This window comes from Pimephales promelas, chromosome 24 (assembly GCF_988280905.1).
Source record: "Pimephales promelas chromosome 24, fPimPro1.hap1.1, whole genome shotgun sequence".
NCBI lineage: Eukaryota > Metazoa > Chordata > Actinopteri > Cypriniformes > Leuciscidae > Pimephales > Pimephales promelas.
In genome coordinates this window covers 13004422-13022607 of record NC_142792.1, presented here as the reverse complement: position 1 = coordinate 13022607, position 18186 = coordinate 13004422, and the positions used below count along the sequence as shown (strand labels likewise).

The following is an 18186-nucleotide window of genomic DNA, read 5'->3' as shown; positions in this document are numbered from 1 at the left end:
TTCCCCAGTGATGTGAAGAGATTCCTGAGGTTACAACTGGCATGTGCTACCTTTGACATCCAGGTTTTGTGACAGAATCATGTTTCATTACAGCTCATGCGTTACATGTGCAGGCTGTATCCAATCGCATACATATCCCATCCGCTCAAGACGACAAATGTCACAGAAGCTCTGATGTTTAGTATATCATATCCGATGTCATCTTATATGATCATCAACTCCAAGTTATTTAACAGAGGGGTCGGTGATGTGGAAGATGACGGGGTAATGGATCATATATAACCAGACCTGAACAAGCAGAGGAATGCTTTCAAAAACATGCATTGTGATGTGAGCAAATGAAGACAAAATTACAGTCTTCAGAGGGACATGAAAGATGTGAGCAGAATTACGGCACAGACTGATAGATCGCCAGGCTTTGAACTGAATCTTCAGAGTGGAAATTAAACTGATCACTTGCAGAAGCATTCGGCAGTGATACAGCAGAGAATGTCAGTCAATGCGTGTGTGCTGCTTATGTATTCCTAAGCACACTCAGTGCCAAATCAACAAGGTCACCTGAGCAAATTAGTAGGGGGGATGTTTCAGTGTGGTGGTAGTTGAGCAAAACTGGGAACTGAAAGAAGAACATTTTGTCGTTTCATTAGTAGTCACATATGCAAGTCACTTCACCGCAAGCTACCAACAGAGATCTTCAGCCCAGATCCATGACTCACTCTGGTACTGCAGCCCATTGAACACGACAGGGAGCTACTGCCACCTACAGATCTTCATTAGAACTACATCATAAGGAGAATGATGTTGTGCCCAATAAATATGATATTTTATATATATTTGGCACAATTTTTTTTTTTTTTTCACAAATGCATTTTGTCTACACAGCTCATTTATTTAACATCAACCATCAATAAAAGGTACTATAGTAATGATATAACATTGTAATGGCGTGGTGCTTTTGATACATGACATAGGACTGAAAGATTATCATGAGCTAATCATAAGCTATTTCTGTTTTTGAAAGAACTATATTATCCTGATCAAGGCAGTAAAACCATAATACTGTGAAATATTACACTTTAAAAAAAACTTTTCTATTTTAATACATTTACATTTTTTTTTTATCCTGTGATGGCAGCACTAAATTTTCAGCAGTATTACTCCAGTTTTCAGTCACATTATCCTTCAGAAATCATTCTGAAATAGGATTTGCACATTTTGCATTAACATTAAAATGCATAAAACATTTGCATTTTAAATGTTAAAACCGTTCTGCTGGTAAAAAGGTCTTTTTTTAAAACTGTGATACTCTGAGGATTCTTTGATGAATATAAAGCGACACATAAGCATTTATTTGAAATTGAATACTTTTGTAATATTAAAAAAAAAGTATTTACTGTCACTTTTGATCAATTTAATGCATCCTCATCCAAATATATATATTTTTAATAAAACGCTAGTATATATACAATTTTATTTTGGCCTGAATATATCTTTTTAATTAAAAAAAATATATATATATATATATATATATTTTTTTTTTTTATAAAACTACATATGGTTTATACAGAGTCCCCGATGGTTTCTCATGTGCATGTGAAAGTCAGTTAATTATATTTTTATTTTTGCAAAAGGTCCCTTTAGGGGCTCCGTAGGTTCAAGTTTATGGTTTACAACTAAATTAAAACAAAGCAACCTTAGCTGAAATGTAATAATTCTTCTAATAAAAAATAATTAAAATATAATTATTGCTGTTGTTGAATAATAATACTATTACTGTTAAACTCTTCCTAAAAATCATCTGAAGGCCAGGAAATGCAAGCCAATTACAACAGCTAGATCTGTATGCCAGGACACAGAAACAGCTTACAAATACTTGCAATTCTGCCTTTGTCAGTAGCTTTTTCTGTTGAGTTTCTCTCCAACACACACACACACACACACTCTCTCTCTTAAATACACACAATTTCAAAGTATATCTTTCTCTCCCAGCTCAAAGAGATCTGAGGCAAGCTAAAGCTCATATAAATGTTTTATTCTTCACTTCTGGTATTTTCTGACTCAGGCAAAAAAACACACATTTTGTGTCTGCGGATTTTGAAACTAATTCTGTAAGCAGATTCCAGAGCAACACCTTTACATAACCAAAGGCCAAGCATGAATATTTTAAAGGTCTTGAAGTTCAGTGAAACAACCTTACTTTAAGGAGAACGAAGAAACTTTCCGCAAAAGCAAGCACAGTTGCTAACTTAGGAGAGAGCACACAGTGTCAACATCTCAATTAAGTCCAGGCGGCAGCGGTTTAAACAAAGTTAACAAACCTTACTGATGTGGCAACATAATGTGACTGCAAAAGGTAACCTTACAAATTCTTCTTTGATCTTAAAGTCAACATGAAACCACATTCATGGGCAATTTTACCAGAATAATACGATGCATTTCCAAATGAAACAAAATATTCAAAAAAGATTTTTTATTTTATTTTTTTTCTTGATTTTATCGATTGGGAATAGAGTGGTGCAGGAATGATGTCAGAACCCAAAATTTTCCCATGGTGTTTTATAATGGTACTTTTGTTTCATTTATGAGTAAAATAAAGGGTAACACTTTACTTCAAGGGGTGTGCAGAAGACTAACATGATAATCCTGACATGACATATGTTATGAATATGAAAGAGGGTTTATGCATGTTTGTGACAACTGTCATTAAGTGTCTTTTGTAAGTGTCTCAATAATGTCATTTTTAATGCAAATATGAATTTTATTGAGATGTCTTTGTTATGACACCTTGACATAAACCAATACATCATAACCTGTCAGTGTCTTTGTCATGACAACTTGATATTGTCAAGACAACACAACCTGTCATAAACATGACATAGCAGAATAATTATCAAACTTAAAGGGTTAGTTCACCCAAAAATGAAAATTCTGTCAGTATTTACTCACCCTCATGTTGTTCCAAACCTCTATGTTTTTTTGTTCTGCTGAACACAAAGGAAGATATTTGGAAGAATGATTTAATCAAACAGATCTCATTCCCCATTGACTACCAGTCAATGACCATGACAACATGACAGTTTAACTTAATTTAATGTCAAGTTGTCATGACAAAGACACTGACAGGTTATGATGTTATTGGTTTATGTCAAGATGTCATAACAAAGACATCTTAAACAATGTCATATTTGCATTCAAAATGACATTATTGAGCAAAAGACACTTCATGACAGTTGTCATAAACATGCATAAACCTTACTATATGTCATGTCATGGTTATGAAGGTGTCATGTCAGTCTTATTCAAGTAAAGTGTTACCAAATAAAGCTTGTGGTAAACATACCTTGGCAACATTTTGACATTTTGTTGCACTGCACACACTCACACCCCAAGGTGCCTTATGTTTTCAAAAATTAACAAATGCTTCAAAATTCACATTTTCGCTTTGGGAGTGTGTAATTTAAGTTGTAAAACAAAACGTCAAAGTATAGCCAAATTTTGTTTTCCACAGGCTTTATTTGACATATAAATTGTAAAACCCCATAGTAAAATCTAGAAGGAACCAGCTGCGAATTAGTCTCCCGGGTTTCTAACGTCACCCTTACACCACTCTAATAAGATTGTGAGATGTGCTCAGTTGCCTAAAATAATGTTTGGAATTTGTCAACACTATGTTTGCCACCTCCATGACAAGAGACGTCATTTGAAAAGCAAAGTACTTTCAGAATCTTACCGACCTCAAACTTTTGCACAGTAGTTTGAGAAAGAAACCATGTCAATTTCATATTCAATCTGTCTCTTTCACACTCAACTGTTTTTCTAAAAGTCAAAATTTGAGAAAAGCAAATAACCCTTAAAGTTAACATTACGCCTTATTCTTTCTTCATGCATTCTATATTTCAGGGCAGCGAAAGCAGATATTCAGCGGTAATTTAGCAGGGGAGCGTTGAAGACTGCAGCTGAACAGAACCGCTGAGACGGCCCAAGGCTGACTTTACAGAGTATGCAAAATGAAATGAAACACCTGAGACCTGAAAGGCCTGCCTCGCTGACAGACACAATAGAGAACAAGGCGTCAGGGAGATGAGTATGTCAACCGCACTCAGCACTTTATGAGACTGCGGTGCTCAAATATTCTTCAGAAGCCCTGTAATAAAGGAGTTTGTAGAACAGACAGAGTAGAGACGGTCATTTGTTATCATGTTGGGTCTCAGCTGGTGAAATGTCAAGCTTTGCTAGTGTGGAAGCGTCGACCTAAACTCTGCGGACTTCTCATCTTATTTTTAGACGTAGACTTGTTTCGCTTGGAGATCAAGAGTTTGGCTGGATGGCCCGAGGGCTGATTTTAGATCAACAGGTTTCAGTGACCTTCAGCGAGAGGAACTTTTGAAGAGGTCAGAACTGCATTATCATCTATCCAAGAAATTGGATTTGTTCAGATTTCTCATGGCTCGTTTTGTGGGTCAATAGCAAGAACAGGTAAAGAAATGTAGGTTAAAACATGTGCCAAGTTCTTAGAATTGTACTCTTTGCATTCATATCAGTTTTAATAGGTTTAATAGCTCAGGTTTAATTCATATCAGTTTCAATAGGTTTAATAGCATAGTTACTTTCAATATGGTTTAATAGCTTCAAGGTCTCACGTGTAGTCGTAAAGTAAATAGTAGTACATTTTATTACGTTTCTTATAACCTGAATACATGTTAATGTACATATCTTCATTTTTTGGAATTTTTATAACTAGAACTAACCTTGCTTTGTAAAAAAAGAAGAAAAAAAAAGGAAAAAAAAAGTCAAATTATTTGATATTTTTAGAGACTTATTGACCTTGACACACTGTATTGAGGGTCTTCCAGAATTTTTCTGAACATATCTGCATGTTGGTTGCTCCACATCATAATATTTTAAAGGGATAGTTCTAACATCATTTACTCACCCTCATGTCATATCAAACACACAAGACTTTCATTCCTCGTTGGAACACAAGTGAAGATATTTTTATATAAAATCTAAGCCAGTTTTGTGCTCTCCACTGACAACTACCACTTTGACGCTTCAAAAAGTTTATAATGAGTTTGCGAAACTACCGTAATCCATATAAATTGAGTGGTTTAGTCCAGATTTTCTGAAGAGACTCGATCACTTTATATGATGAAGCGTCAAATTGTCAGTCGCAGAGCTGTCATTGGAGGGACAGAAGTCTCTCAGATTTCATTAAAAAGATCATTTGTGTTACGAAGGTGACTGAAAATCTTATCAGTTTGGAATGACATGAGGGCGAATTTTCATTTTTGGGTGAACTATACCTTTAAATATAGCAATGTAATCCATATTGTGGCTTACATCCAAGTGTAACGGATGCATTGAAAAGAAAAACGTAGGGCTTTTAATTCGCTTTATGTCTTCATTTTGATTTATTATTTTGGTTTGATTTAAAAATTTGCACTGTCATTGGTTCTTGTATAACAATTCTGTGGTTTATCACTATTAAGGCTGCACAGATTGAAACCGAAATACTTTCAAACCAAGTGAGGACAAAGACTTACCTTTGCTACAAACTGTCTGTCCTTCAGGTCCAGATTGGCAGTGGGAGCAACATAGTCTTTCCAGATTCTTACTTTACGCTCTTTCGCTGAACTGCAGGGTTTTAGACAGAGAGAAATATTCATTTCACCAAAATGAAGAACAGCATAAATGACATCCGTGTGCACTTAATTGGAATAAAGACACAACCTTGTATGTTCCTATCATATTTCATTGCGATTGTGTCTAATGCTTCAGTAAGCTAGCAGGTGGGCATAAGGGCAGGTGTTCTTGAACAGCTGTGTGATAAGTTGCCACATTTGCTAAACTATTCTGCTGAAACATGAAGTAAGAGCAGCCCGAGACAGTCTAAAGCACTTAACAAGCTGCTCTGTCTGGTCCAGCAGTCGAAATGTCAGGCATATTTGAAATGTATAGCGTGCTAGGGCAGACAACTGTCCGACTCGGAAAGCACTGACCGTTCTGCTGCTCGGAGTTTCTCAGCACCCTGGGTATACACCGCCATTGACCAGTCCACGCAACGTGCGAAGCCTTCCTTCAACAACAACTCTGTGATGTTCCCATTCTGTAACAAGCACACACAAACACAGGGTTTAAAACTAGCAAAGCAATATCAGAAACCAAGAAAATTTACTAATTTACTTGTGCAATTTACTAATGTTATTCATTTAATATGCAAAACAGCCTCACACATTGTGTGAAATATACCACAGATGGTGTCTGATACTCTCATTAAGAAGAATTAAGACATGAAGACGCTTTATTCCTGCGGAACTGATGTGTTGCATTAAATACATTAAATTTATGAATAATTCTTGACATTGAAGGCCCTGTACAACAAACGTGCATAAGGCTAGAAATGTAGATGTACTGATCTATACTTTTTTCCATCTGTTATCTATTTTTATTTCGTTGTTTTGCTTCGTAATGTTTCTATGTTTTTATTATTCCAACTGACTTGTCTTGAACAAGTTCTTAAGTTTAATTAGTATTACTTGTGCTGTTTTATCAAAATTGGTTATGCATCGTTTCCCTTAATTACTTAGTTTTGACAGTCACCTTCATTGCGGTTTGTGTGTGGAATGTTAAAAACTGCATGCTGGTTGATAACCTTAAAATATTGATATTGATGCATTTATATCAGGTATTGTCCTAAAAAAAAGACAGACTGGAGGCTAACATACAAAATAAAAAATTAAATTGCATTCATTTTCCAACCTGCACTAAGGTGTCCACCTCACACACTTTAAGATTTTAGATCTAGTGTAAATGAATGCCCAAAAAGCTTAATGGTCTATGCTTGCTTATCAAAGATTAATCAAACAAAAAGCTGGTCTGGGATGACATGGCTTCATACCGGGTGCAGGATGGTACCCAGAATGACCTGGTTGGGGCAAGACTCCAAAATGATCTGCACATCTCTCTGAAGAAGTCGTGACTCTGTGAAGAACTTTGCCTCCGCTGCAAAGGGCTCGGGGACCTCGCTGCCATCTGCCTCCCGTTTAAACGTAGGGCACTGGAGACAGGTTTTTCACATGCATTACAGAAAATATGCACTGTCTGAAATTTACTGGGACATACTAAAAAACAATCCCCAGAAAACAAATGTACAATCATACTTTACAAAGAAGGCAAACCCTTTCTTGAAAAGTCACTGAGTGGAAACTTTAGTTCTACCACTAACGCACTTAATTTAGCACAGCTATGGAGATCATTTTTTTCATGATTAGTGAGATTAAGCAGTAAGATGGTCAAGTGATTTCATAGAACAGGTCTAGTCGAAGAAAACCCAGAGAGAATCTCTCGGGGCTAACCATCAAGAAATACATAGAGAAGAACTAATGAGAAAATGGGAAAGCATGAGATATATAGGGTCTCATGGGTTCTGCCTAAAGAAATTGGTTCTCTCTTATTCATAGAGCTACATATTGAAGGACTGAAGCTCACCTTGACTCCAGATAGCATAACTGTCACCAGATAGTGGTCGGGCAGAAGTAGTGCTCGAACCATGCAGCCATCACGCACATGTTCAATAATGGCTGTGTGTATAAGAAAAGAGGTAGAAAGAAAGTTAATGACAAAAGTTAAAGACAAAACTTTGAATGTCCCTTTTTGTGCTGCTTTTATTTTAATTACAATAGTCAGTAATATATTTTGAACGTTTTTGAGTCTTATGTTTATGTTTACCAAGGCGGCATTTATTTGAATCCAATAAAAATAGTAATATTGGGATATATTAAAATTTAAAATAACTTTTCACATGATATGGCATGACATGGTTTTCACAATAACTCGCATTACATGACTCTCCAGATATAATTCTAATATTGAACATTTTATATTGAAAACTATTTTTGGGGGAAAATAGACAGTTCAGGTAACATTTGTAATATTTTAAAAGTCCTTTTGATCAAATTAGAATAAAAGTAGACTATACATTTGAATCCAATAGTTAAAACCAAGACAATTCAGCATGTTAATGATTTGATTGTTGATTCTAATTTTGTTTTTTCAATTCAAATTGTCAGCCCACTTCACAAAGTGCATGCGATGTCACGGCATGTGGGAAGCTAACAGTGTGTAAACAGGCCTCTCTAGTTCTGCATGGTGCCTTGACTTGAAGAGAACAAATTGGCATGTTTAAAACTCAGTTTTATACTCGACAGTGAGGGCTGTGAAATAATTCACTAAGAAGGTGGGTCACAGCCACGCTGGAACGTGTCATGTGGCCAAGGGTGTTCCAATTCATTATTACAAACAATGGCAACTTTGACTTCTGATTAGCATCTAATATGCTTGTTAGCTGTGGGGAGGGGGAGAAATGGCCGACATTTCTATAACATTTAATGACTCAGTTGTTCATTTGCAGCGAGCTATCGAGCCCTCTAATGGAGGTTAACTCTCATCAGGGTTAGTATTCAGATTAAATAGGAAAATTGAGCTGTGTGCAGAGCTGTGAAGATTAAAAAAGGGGCATCTTGAAAAAGGAGACACTCCAGAGAGCACTGTTAGAGTGTTCAATTTTAGCTTTTGTCTGAAGGAAACACTAAACTGTATGCCATAATTATAAGGTGGGCCTGGTGGAGCCCACCGTGCAAAACTCCTCTATGATATAGTGGTCCCCAATGTTAGGGAAAGTTACTTTTAAAAGTAATACGTGTTACTGTCTAAAAAAGTAACTAATTGTGTTAGTTACTTTTAATAAAAAGTCATGTTACATTCATTTTACGTTACATTTTCTCACCTGGGCTTGGCTTGCTTGCTATATAACAAAAAAATAATAATAATTTTTTTGGCTTTTCACACCAAAAGTGGAATAAATAAGCAAATATAATGAGGTAAATACATGAATAAGTCACAGGACAAGATAGTTCAACACTCTTTCAAAATGTTTTGTTTAACTAAAGCCATTTTTGCTTATTCATATGGTTGAATTGGATAATAAAGTGAGATATATAAAAGTATATTTGTGTTATATGACATTACATTTTTGCATTTTTCGTTTTGAGGAATTCTGAATCTGTTTTTGCGCAAGTAAGATGAGTAAATGCAACAATTAATCTAGAACTACAATATCCATCATGTCTACACACAGCACTTCTGCACCTTCTCTGATTTCACTCAACATGAGGACAAGAGAGGTGTCAGTCAATAAAAGAGAAAAAAAATAACCCACTTTACTTGTTTGAAAAAAAGTAACTCAGTATTTGGTTGTAAACTTGAAAGTAATAAGTTACTTTACTCATTACTTGTAAAAAAAAAAATCAGATTACATAACTCGGATTACTTGTAATTACTTATAATACATAATTTTACGATAATGTGAATGTATGACCTTGCTTTACTCATTAAAATCAGTTAGGGGGTTTGTTAGTAAATCTGCATTTATGAATATGAAATTGGAATTTGATCTTGAACACTAGTGATGTTCGCACCAGCATTTGTGTGTACTGGCCTTCAGGAGCACAATATGTGATCCACAAACCAAGCTTACCATTGACTGGTTTCTGGTGGAGGGAGTCTACAAAGTTGCGAGGGTTCTCAATGGTATACTTCAAATCTCGAACGGTGTGTGAGCCTCCACCCTCCGACCACAGTCCCTTTTTAACAGACCTGGCTTGGTCCTCCAAATCACACAGTCTTGCCTGCTCAGGACTGAAACATACAGAAGTGCAGTATATATCAAATTACAGACCACAGAGCTTACCACAAGAGTTTTGAGAACTAAAAATAAGACAAGATCATTTTAGTCTGCCTTTCTTTCCCCTCTGGACTTCAATGCCCTGAGCAACAGATGTAGAGGTCTTTCACAGAGAGCAGCCCCTTTCCCAAACCTTGATAAGCTCTTCAAATGAATTTGTTCATTATCAAAAGGCAACACATGTTTCAATTAATTTCTATGTTGTTCTAAAAGCCATCATTATCTTTAAGGGAAATTAAACAGTCTGACCATGGCAGACACTCGTCAGTTTTTTTAATAAGGCTCTATCAATGCAAGCAGTGCTGGCCTTAATAATGAACAGACTTAAAGAGGTAAGACAGACAGACAGAAAGAAAGAACGAACGAAAGAAGGATGAATCAGAATCTATGATGAAAACTGGGGGCTTTTTAAGTGGCAAAAAAAAAATGTGGGTGGTGAAAGTCAATTAATTAAGACACCAAATTTTGACCAGAGTCCCTGTCAATGATGTATCAGCTCCTGCTTTAATGTCTTGATTCAGACAGCAAACAAAATTATGAAATAAAATGATGAATTACTGCATTTTGATGGCAAGATCGCAGAGATTGAATATTAAAACACATTCAATGATAATTGAATATTGAAGATTAATATTCATGTCTTACTGAAACTAGATGAAAAGACAAGATTCAAAGTGCCTTTTAGATATACCAGATCTACTGAAGAGCATGCTTGCTACATTTGTAATAGGCGCTTCCCTACAGTGATATCATTTTAATGCATGCAAGATTTAACATTTGCTGAAAAATCACCTAAACTTAAAACAGGACATGGATAAGAAATGCCGTATATCTGCATACTTTTGTCACCAATTTAAAAAAAAAAAAAAAAAAACTTAATTGAAGTTACTAAACTAAATTTACTGCCGGAGGAATAATCATAATACAATTCGAATTTTATTTTTAATGTTAATGTTATTGTTGCTGCATATATATTATGTTTAATCTCCAATCATATCTACAATATAATGCTATCCGATCATTACACTCAAACCGAGAGGATATGATGCATTTACTTTTTGAAAACGGTTATTTTTGAATAAATCGACTGTGGGCCGGTAAATAATCCTTTATTTGAACAACTTGCATGTTTTCCTAATACTTGATAGAATCAGAAACTGAAGCAAGTGTCTGAAATCACTGTTAACATTATTATTTAAATGGTAAATCTACACTCCAAATTAGAATTTATGGGATGTATAAACTTTAAAATGCTCATTAATGTGATATGTTGGTTGTATTCTATTTTTTTCTTGTATGTTGTATGTTTTTCTATTAAGAGCTGTGGTCTTTAGCGTCCTTGTTAGCGCCCACCTCACATGCCAGAGAGCCCAGTTCAAACCCCCCTCGGAGCAGGTCGAGTAGGATGGGTCACATTTGGTGTCGTGACCCGGATAGGAGTATAATGGACATTGGCCTAGAGTGCGTTTCCCATACAATAACAATGTGCAGCTTACCTACCAAAGTATGATGCATCATTGATGAAATCAACTACGGTAGTCAACATCTGAAGTGGATCAAAATCTTTCATCCAAATAAATTCTGAACAACCCGTTCTTGTCTTAGGACAATTTTGATGAACTTTTGATCCACTTCAAATGTTAGTCATGACTGTTTCCCGAAACCATGTTGGTTAATAATATCACACAGGGATGGTGAAACAGGTGATGAATCCATTTGAAATTGAATTAATGCTAGACTTTTTGCAATAACGTACAGATATGACATCTGAGGACTAATTCTCATGTTGCTTTATTTCCAGATTTCCAGGCTCATTCTTACATACTAGAGCACGAACACACATGCACACTCTCCAAAAACAGTGCTTTAAATCTCTTGACAAACTAAAATACATTTGTATATTTTCAAAATAAAATCTATAGATTGCACTAAATGTCAGCTTGCGTATTTTGTTTAACACAAGGATTTATTAAGTCCACATGAAACTGTTTCTAACCACAGGTTTGCGAATGTTCATTGGAACTATGGTTTTGGGAAACGGACTCATGTTTCTATTCTGATAGTGATAACAATGAAACTTGTGACCTTAGTTGGCTAACAGGAAAACGCATCCCAGTAAGAGCTGTGTGTAAACCTCACACCCCTGGCCTCAAGAGGCACTAGAGTCCTTGTTAGCACGGCTGCCTCCCACGCCGAATTCAAAATCCGCTTGGAGTGGATCAAGTAGGACCAGTTACACACATACATTAGGCTTGCGCGGTCCACCTTTAAATCATGAAATATGCGTAGGAATCACAGCACAGTCTTTATTTCATCATGCATACTTGCTTAGTGCTTGAAAACCAAAAATTCTGAATGTATTTGGTCTTTATCTAATAAGTTACAGTCAGCCCAGTTCCTTTCAAACTCTATTTAGTTCCCAGGCAGACTGATAAAGACCCGTAAAGCCCACCTCCAGGAAGTTGCGTTGCAGTCAGGCAATTTCAAACGGACCTGTTGAAAACATTTCTGTGCAAACGGTTACTACACAGACTGTCGGAGGTCCATGGGAGTCTAATGGATAAGCACACAAGATTCAAACCAGACATCTGTGTTCGTCGTCCTGCTTTTTCTGATATGCAAAACAACAATCCACAGGACAGATGTTAATACCCGACTCTAATTTAAAAACTCATTCATGTAGTAACAGGCAAGCCTGGTAGAGCAAATGTCAAAGAAAAGTCGCCTTCTGCCTACTAAATGACAAGCCCAAAGCTCCAATTATCTAAGCCTTCATAAATTTTAACTACGAGAAATAAGAGGCTGCCAAGTCTCCGCAGCCATCTTGAGCGGCCTTTGTCTTGTAAAGTTTTATTTTCTTTCATCTTTTTAAAAGAGAAAGCAGGAGAGTGTCAGAGGGAGAGGAGTAGGCATCCATCCAGCTCAGCTGTGCCTAATTGAGAGCTGGTGGGCAGAGCGCGGCCCAGGTTTAAACACGACTCCTTTGGAGATTATGATAGCCGATCCAGTGGGCTGTGATGGGCCACAGCAGGCCTGGCTAATGAGAAGGCTTTTCAGGGGCTCTGGAGAGACCAGCGGGTCTAACACCACTGTCTCCTGCGGGGAAAATGAGGCTAAAGCAAACCGATTCCACTGGCAATTGTTCAGGGCCATTTCACAGAGTGCCCTGCATACGCATCATTAAGTCCCAAAAGCTTGGGACAATATTACATCGCTGCAAGCCAGAGGGAGAAGGGCAGATAGAAGAGACATGTAAAGAGCAGATGTGACCAGAAGAGGGAGTGTGAGATCAAATGGCGAAATATCAAAAGCAATAACGTTTGATAAATGCAGAGAGTGTCTAATGTAACTTCATTAAAGGCAAACACTGCCCCCTGCAGGACAAATAATGTGTTTTAACAATAAAACCACTGTGACAACACAAACGATCTCAGCCAAAGGAGAAAACATAGCCAGCATTGTGAAGGCTTTGACAATAGGTGCAAGAACCGTACTGACACCAGTTGTTTGACGCTTTGGGAAAGAAAATATGTAGATTTCGTACTTGTTTCCTCTGATGCCTTCTCTGCGAACTGCTGCAAGACCCTCGGCCACCAGGGACTCTGCGATATTTTCTCCTGACGTGTCTTTAGAGAGATTAAACCCAGAAGAGACATGTTACTATAACAACACTAAAGTCAATGCATCTACGCACATTCAGGTATACCAAATGCGCTCAGAATGTAGTAAAACATGACCCAGAATGCACTTCAGGTCAGCACTGTTGCAGTAAGGTTCTTATGTGAAAAGGGACACTACTCACCTTTTCCCAGGTACACCATGCCGTATTCTCTGCCTTGAGGTGTTTTGTTCTCAACGGTGAAGCAGACTTCTTTGCCGATGACCTTTTTACGCAAGAACTCTCGTGCCTGGAAAGCCCACGGCTGCAAAGAACACAAAGCTATTTACAGCCATTCAGCACTGGAGGATGTGCATTAGCAACTAATTTTAATATAAATAAGTCTTTTAAAATAAAATAAAATAAAATTATTTTTTTAATATAATGAGGTGTAGAATTAAAGGATTAAAAACACAAAGGACTTAAGGAAAAATGTCACAAGATGCTATGAAATGCAATGCAGTTTATGCACAGCACAATTATTTGGCTTTTATACGCATTTAATACATTGGTTGGAAATACCAAAGCCACCTTTCACACATAGATTCCGGAAAATACACGGATGCGTCCCGCCTTCTGGGATTTGATCGTTTTGATTTTTCACGGTGGTCGAGAGAGCTCAACGCGCAGCAACTCACGCAAACGCATGGAAATAGAAAAAAAACGCGTGCAAATAGAAAAAAAAAACAAGGAAAATAAAAGAAAAAATCATCGTCAGTTTCACAACACGTGTGCTCCAAATACAGAAACAAGCGGCAAAAGTTCACAACACAACCAAATACAGAATGGTGCTGCAAATGACAGACCACAATGGAAATGTTTCCAGGGGAGCCAAATAAGTGAGGAACCCGGCTGGGACGTGCTTAAAGTGGGACTTTGGAGTGAGCAGGGCTCTAGTGTGTCTTTATGTAGCCATGTGGAACACACTTGATGAAGGGAGCAACGATAGACAACATAATTTCCTCATTATTTTCACCTGAGATGTTCCCATGACAACGCATCACGGCGTCTATCAGTTCTTACGACAGAAACATAATGCTGTTAACATAACGGTTGCAAATACATATTTATTTTTACTTTACAGAAAAGCTTTTAAAATATGCAGTGTGCCTCAACTTTAAAACTTTGGACCCTAATATGATGACCTAGCATTTCTTATGTCATAAAAGTAATAAAAATGTAATATCTTTATGTTTTGCAAAATAAATAAAAAAATACATAAAGTAGAATTTTAAGCTGTAAGCACCAGTACTTCCCAGCCGGGTTAGTCACTTATTTGGTTCCCCTGGAAACATTTCCGCTGTGGTCTGTGTTATTTGCAGCACCTTTCTGTATTCGGCCGTGTTGTGAGCTTTTGCAGCTCGTTTCTGTTTTTGGAGCACGTGTTATGAAACTGATGATGTTTTTTGTTTTTTATTTGCAGTTTTTTTTTCTAATTGCATGTTGTTGTTGTTTTTTTTGCACGCATTTTTTTCTGTTCGCATTTTTTTTATTTGCATGTTTTTTTTTCTATTTGCGCGTTTTTTTTTCTATTTGCACGCATTTTTTTCTATTTGCATGCTTTTTTCTATTCGCACACGTTTTCTATTTGCATGGATTTTTTTCTATTTGCATGTTTTTTTTTTCTATTTTCACGCGTTTTTTGTGTTTTTTTCTATTTGCACGCGTTTTTTTTTCTATTTGCATGTGTTTGCTTCAGTTGCGCGCGTTGAGCTCTCTCGGCCACCGTAGATTTTGATTCATTCACACTGCAAACTGCGTTTACACACATCCCGTAAAGATGCTTGACGTGTAACGTACGGGTCGAAAACATGTTGTGGTACAGCAGTGGAAGTGTTTGAATTGCTCTGAAGAACATGGCAGCTGATCAGGCATTAGATGATGATGTTCAAACTTTGTTGTTCATGTACAACATCTTTCATCTCTCATCACAATTTTTTTTTTTTGATTATGACTTTTCAACGTGTTAATTCAATAAGCCATCATTACGTTGTGCGTCAAGTTATCACTACGACACACCCGTTACGACATTGGTCCTGGGTTTGTTTACACAGGGCGTGTTCCAGGACTGATCCCGGCAATCTTACTAGGTCCCCATCCCCGATCCCGCTATCAATCCTGGGACCTGTTTGCGTTCACACAGAAGGCACTCTAGCAATTTTCCCATGATCAAGTGACAAATACCAAACAAACAAACCACTCGTCTGATGCACGTTCTTAGTATGACAATCTGCACACACCCTTTTGTTTAAAAGTCTGGGGTCTGTGAGATTCAGTACAAATGGTAATATTGTGAAATATTTGTACATTTTAAAATAACTGTTTTCTATTTTATGCATCTTAAAAATTGCTTTATTCCTGAGCCAGCACCCTCACTTGACATTGTAAAATAATTTCGGTAAAACAGGGCAAGAGCTCTAATGCGTATTGGTGTTTGCGTTTCAGATAACGCTTAATGTTTCTATTTACAACGTGTGTTTTCAGTAGCGAGAAATGTAGCCAATCATGGAATTGTTGATCTCTTGAATGCTTTAGTCAGAATTCACTCACCGCTCAAGACGCCAGAGTTGTTCTGCACGCTTGCAAATCCTCTCATTATAGCAAATCAAGTGTAGACACGATGCAAGTAAGAGATTCGTTATGAAGTGCAGTCAGCTTCGTTTATTATAACGGAACTTTGTGAGATTGTGATGAACCGAGATGATGGACAGGTTTTTAATGATTAAAAAGGAAGCTGTCAGAGTGCTTTTGAGGATTTATTTATAAACCATTGATTAAAACTTTAGTTTTACACGCAGTAAACAGGACCGACGGCCAATTACATGCTGCAAAATTTCGGAAGTGACATCTACAATTAAATGTGGAATTCACTCTTGAAATTGCTATGATTGATATAGTGATAACCATAACCTGGGACAAAAATATGGCATGGTAAGTAATCTTTAGCAATCTAAACCCCTGTATTAAATAAACTCCTAAATGCAGAACAAAAAAAGTCATGTGACAAAACTCAAATAATTCTCAAACTATGTCATTAAATAGTCATAACCTGTCATTTTTCATTGATTGATTGTTTTTTTTAGTGACTGTTTTGTTTGTTTGTTTGGGTGCTCTTGAACAATGTAAGGAAAGGTTGTTTTATTATTTTTAATATTCAGACTAGTTTTCACAAAATTCTTATTTTTGTGTAGTAAACATAGCTAATATATGGGGGCGGGGGTTATTTGGTTTACTGAATATCCAAAATTTCACTATGAGAAGAACTAAAATAGGAAAATGACTATGAATCAAAATACAACTAAAACATATCAAAGGGACATACAGAGGGCTGATGTTTACCTCATCCGGTGTGTCCTTGGTGTCTGGTTGGGCCTGAACTGCGCGACGGGCCAGAGCTCCGGCTCGGATGTTACTCAGGTTGATCTGCCGTTCTGGAGGTGGTCCACCTCGTGGCTGACCCCTAACAATGACAGCACAACCAGACAAGACCTGCGAGGAAACAAATCAATGTGAGTGCACATAATGTTTCATAAATATTTTATCATTAGTGCCATGTCAATGATGATGAGTTGTAATTGTGCAATGGCAGAGTGCATGATACAAACAATCAATCCACAAGTCAAACACTGAGGGATCTGACCATAAATCCTTAGGGACCTGCTTGTTTGTGTTTGGCCAACAGTTAAACAACCATTACGCCCACAAATCAAAGATAACAATCACTACTGTGATAATCACAACATGACATCTCAGCTTTACCAGCAGCTAAACAAATGAGACCAACAACCACTTGTGTATTCACATTACCATTTGAATCAGCGCTTGATCTCAGAGCTGTGTGAGGTATTTACAGCACTGATGTTTACAAGCCTCGTTGTGCTTGCTTTATGCTGAAACAGATATTGGACAGTGGCTTATCCAATCAGATATCAGATCACTGGCATTCCTTTTAACTCCTTGACACACCTGCACCGTCACGAAATGATTACATCAATGGACTAAAGATTACGTTGATTCTGTGTCAATCTTTGGTCCAAAAATATAGTCAATAAAGCTATCAGACTCTGTCCCATTTAAGAATATAAGACCATTTTGCAAGATGTAAACAACACTGGTCCAGAAACACTTCCTGTTTCAGTTTGTAACTGTTTTCTTTATTTCACATGTAAAGAAAACATCTTAAAGATGTTTGTTTAACTTTTTGATTCAGTTTTATATATTCTGTTGGTTGTATTTTTTTTTTATCCCAGCTTTTATGAAGTGTTAAAAAAACTGAAACAGGAAGTGCTTCTGGACCAGTGTTTACATCTTGCAAAATGGTCTATAAGCAGCAATGGCTATTTTCATGGCAATCAACAGTATTTCAGTTTTTAAAATAATTCTGATTACAATCAATTCAAAACATTGTTTACAATAATTTAACAATTTTTCTTAAGAAAACGATCAATATACAAAATCTGACATTTATACCGATAGCAACGTAATAATAACATTTACATAGAAGCTTTCAATTTTTGAGAATATCCAAGTTATTGTCCTGCTCACATTGATTTAAAACACAAAGCCGTCATGTCACAAACACTGGTTGAAATCGTCAATGATGATTGTGCAACCCAGTAGTGTTCTACGCTTTACTTAAACTTATTAAAACTAGTTAAAATAGTGATAAATGATGCACAAGACATCAACAACAAATACATATTTAAATGTTTACATATTTGTTCACACAAAAACATGAACTGGTTACAGAGGCGTTTGCCTCAAAACTATGGATAGCAAATACTGT

General features: G+C 36.7%; 1 protein-coding gene across 1 annotated transcript in view; it reads right to left on the bottom strand.

The window, feature by feature from the left end:
• Positions 1-18186, bottom strand: part of snd1 (staphylococcal nuclease and tudor domain containing 1) — a 182500-nt gene that overhangs the window by 162668 nt on the left and 1646 nt on the right. The window contains exons 2-9 of the mRNA XM_039668310.2: positions 16740-16889; positions 13545-13665; positions 13287-13368; positions 9536-9696; positions 7489-7580; positions 6899-7057; positions 6000-6106; positions 5544-5634 (exon numbers count right to left, since the gene is read on the bottom strand). Coding sequence (XP_039524244.2) covers positions 5544-5634; positions 6000-6106; positions 6899-7057; positions 7489-7580; positions 9536-9696; positions 13287-13368; positions 13545-13665; positions 16740-16889 — 963 coding nt within the window. The remainder of the gene's footprint in view (positions 1-5543; positions 5635-5999; positions 6107-6898; positions 7058-7488; positions 7581-9535; positions 9697-13286; positions 13369-13544; positions 13666-16739; positions 16890-18186) is intronic.